We start from the raw sequence: 3,565 nt of genomic DNA on the forward strand, positions 1-3,565 counted from the left end.
CTAGCCTCCATTTCAACCATGCTGTCCCAATGTGGTGCATGACATCATAATCGATGTCCCCACTACTCTAGATGATGGATTCAAGATATTTAAAGTTTTCTATCTTGGGGATAGGTTGGGTGGAAAGACTCACTTTCCTTCCCTCTTTATCCATCATAACACTAAATTTGCACTCCAAGTATTCAATTTTGGTCCTGCTCAATTTGAACCCTTTGGACTCCAACATTTGTCTCCAAACCTTCAACCTATCATTAACTCCGTCCCGAGTCTCATCAATCAAAACTATATCATACGTAAATAGAATACACCATGGATCCTTCTCCTGAATAAACCGTGTTAGCTCATCCATCACCAAGGCAAAAAGAAAAGGGTTCAGCACCAATCCTTAATAGGAAATACTCTGAGTCACCTCCTATCATCCTAACCCGAGTCTTAGCTCCAGTATACATGTCTTTATCTCCCTAATATACACCCTCGGTATACCTTTAGAATCCATAAACCTCCAAAGAACATCCCTCGAAACTTTTTCATAAGCCTTTTTAAGGTTAATAAACACCATATGGAGATCCTTTTTTCTTTCTCTAAATTTCTCCACCAGTCTCTACATAATATGGATTGCTTTAGTAGTCGACCGTCCCAGCATGAATCTGAACTGGTTCTCTGAGATTGACACTTCTATTCTCACCCTTATCTCCACCACTCTCTCCCAAAGCTTCATAGTGTGGCTTAGTAGTTTGATACCCCTGTAATTATTATAGTTTTGAATATCTCTCTTGTTCTTGTACAATGGAACCATAGTACTCCACCTCCATTCATCAGGTATCTTAGTAGTCTTTAAAATAATGTTAAATAACTTAATCAACCACTCCAAACCTTCCTTGTAAGTGCTCTTCCAAAAGTCCATCGAAATTTTATCGGTGTCACTTTCCCCCTCCTTATCCTGCTAACAGCACGTCTAACCTCCTCAACTAATTTAAGCAAAGGTCTCGGTGTCCCTGACCTCGGGGCCTAGTCGCTGGCAAACACCTATAGTACCTTAAGTCTCGAAGACTATAAGAGTACACTAAATCTCCTAGTATAATGTCTCTATCTCCTTTTTCATTTAGGAGTCTATGGAAGTAAGTTTGCCACCTTTGCTTGATAGAGGTGTCATCCACTAACACTTCACTTTTCTCGTCCTTGAAACACTTTACTAGATCCAGGTCGTGTGCTTTTCTCTCTCTCACTTTGGTGAGACTATACAATCTTTATCCCACCTTTTCCCTCTAACTCGATATACACACGTTCAAAAGCTGCCGTCTTAGCACTAGTGACCGCCGACTTTTCTTCCATCTTTGACTTCTTATAGATATCTTTAAGCCTATTCTTCTACTCCTCTTCCACACACTCCAACCACTTCATATAGGCAACCTTCTTGGCTTTCACTTTGCCTTGTACTTCTCTATTCCAATACTAGTCTCCTTGATGACCACTAAAGATTCCTCTTGATACCCCAAGAACCTCGGCAACTACTTTTCTAATGCAACCAGCTGTCATATCCCACATATTTTTCACATCCCCGCTAGTACTCTAGGCCTCTAAACTATTCAATTTCTCTCTCATCTCCCAAGAAAAGGTGAGAGTTAGGCCCCCCATCTAATCCTCGATCGATCATAAAGGGTATTCTTTATCCTATCCCTCTTAATTTCCAAGTCCATCACTAAAAGCTTATTTTGGGTGGTAATATTTTCACTCAGAATAACCTTGCAATCCTTACAAAGGCCTCTATCACCCTTCTGGAGGAGTAGTAGTCAATCTGAGTCCTAGATACCATGCTACTAAAAGTGACCAATTGATTATCCCTCTTCAAAAAAACAAGAATTAGCAATAACCAACTCAAGAGTTTTGAAAAACTCCAATAGAGAAACCCCGCCGCTATTCTTTTTCCCAAAACCAAAGCCTCTATGGACATCATCAAAACCATTAAAAGTTGTACAGATATGACCATTGAAATCTCCACCAATGAAAATCTTTTCGATACTAGGTATACCTCTCACTACTTCATCCAAATCCTCCCAAAAGAGCCTTTTGGCTTCTTTATCCATACCCATATGCGGTGCATACGCACTAACAACATTCACAAAAAGCCTGATCGTATCACTGATCCTTTTTACCTCTCCCACATATTCCTTAAGGTCTGCGTTGACTAGAATACCTACTCTATTCCTGTCCCTTGAGCCTTCTGAGTACCATAATTTAAATCCATCCATATCTCGAGCTTTGTAACCTATAGATCTTGTCTCCTAAAATAGGCTATATTAATCTTTCTCCTCTTAAGACTCTTCACTAGCGCTATGGACTTTCCTGTAAGAGACCCTATGTTCCATGATCCTACTCTCAACTTATAAAAACCCGTATCCCTCTTACCACTATTTTCCCTTGCCTTCACCTCCAATTGAGGACATGACCCTAGTCAATCATCAGTAACCAAAGACACTAAAATGATATAAACTACAAAGTGAAAAAAAACTGATAACAAATAAATTAAGAAAATACAAGCAACAAGTTAATAATTGACAATATAAAATGTATAATAAAGATACAACACATATAATTTAATATGCAAATCAACAACCCTAGACACTAAGTGAAGAAGGAAAGTGAATAAAAATAACTAAAACATTAAAGGTAGGAACAAGTAAAGAAGAATAGTAATCAAACTTCAACTAATTAGTTGAGGAGAGGAAAGATAGAACCTGTCTCGAAGATATTTAGTCGTCGGAAAATGCACCGAAAAGTTCACCAGAAAATTCATTGGAAAGATCTCATTGGAAATCACTATATCTAGGTCTGAGCTAAATAGATCCGGAGGTATTTCACCAGAAAACAAAAATAATAAAGAAAGAAGAAGAAGAAAGGAAGAAAGAGAATTTCGCTGGAAAAGGATCCTGTTATTCGTCGAAGTAGTAGTAGCTTAAGATTTCAGTAGCAGCTAGATCTAAGTCCTCACCTGTTCTAATATCCTAAATTAACCAGATAAGTTGGTGGAGAGGAACACCATCGAGAATCAAAAGTATTTATTAATAGATCAATGAGGTTGTGATTGACTTGCTTCAATATCTTTGAGTGTAAATTCAAGAATTGAACTGAGAAGAAATCTAGAAAATGGCCCTAAACAAGATCATACGCAAAGTATGAGAAGAAGAATATTGAAATGTCTCCTAAAAAAGAGGGGAACAAGCACTTAACTTTAAATACCAAATATCATATGTTATAGTATTTATGATTTGGAATCTAAATGAAGGTCAACCAAGCTTAATGGGTGATTTAATCAAAAAAATAAAAAAATAAAATTAGAAGATGAAAAGTGTCACAACCAAGCCAGAATGATGCTTTATTTACTATGATGAGCCATTGGTAGGATATGTTGATCCATCGATAGGATGAATGATGATACATTGGTAGGATGATGATCCATTGGTAGGATGCATGCTTCTCCATCGGTAGGATAATGATCCATTGACAAGTTGCACTTCAAATCTTCTCTAATATTTAATATGGATGATGTGAATGATGCACGATCCTC

General features: G+C 37.6%; 1 protein-coding gene across 1 annotated transcript; it reads right to left on the minus strand.

Annotated features, from left to right (window-relative positions):
• Positions 1–1,835: 1,835 nt before the first annotated feature.
• Positions 1,836–2,249, minus strand: LOC129883595 (uncharacterized). The gene has a single exon (XM_055958225.1). It carries the CDS (start codon positions 2,247–2,249, stop codon positions 1,836–1,838), a length of 414 nt encoding a protein of 137 aa, XP_055814200.1.
• Between the last annotated feature and the right edge of the window lie 1,316 nt (positions 2,250–3,565).

The sequence above is a fragment of the Solanum dulcamara genome, chromosome 3, assembly GCF_947179165.1.
Source record: "Solanum dulcamara chromosome 3, daSolDulc1.2, whole genome shotgun sequence".
Taxonomy (NCBI): domain Eukaryota; kingdom Viridiplantae; phylum Streptophyta; class Magnoliopsida; order Solanales; family Solanaceae; genus Solanum; species Solanum dulcamara.

Coding starts and splice junctions, on each gene's coding strand:
- LOC129883595 (XM_055958225.1), bottom strand. CDS start 2,249: ATGGATGGATTTAAATTATGGTACTCAGAAGGCTCAAGGGACAGGAAT.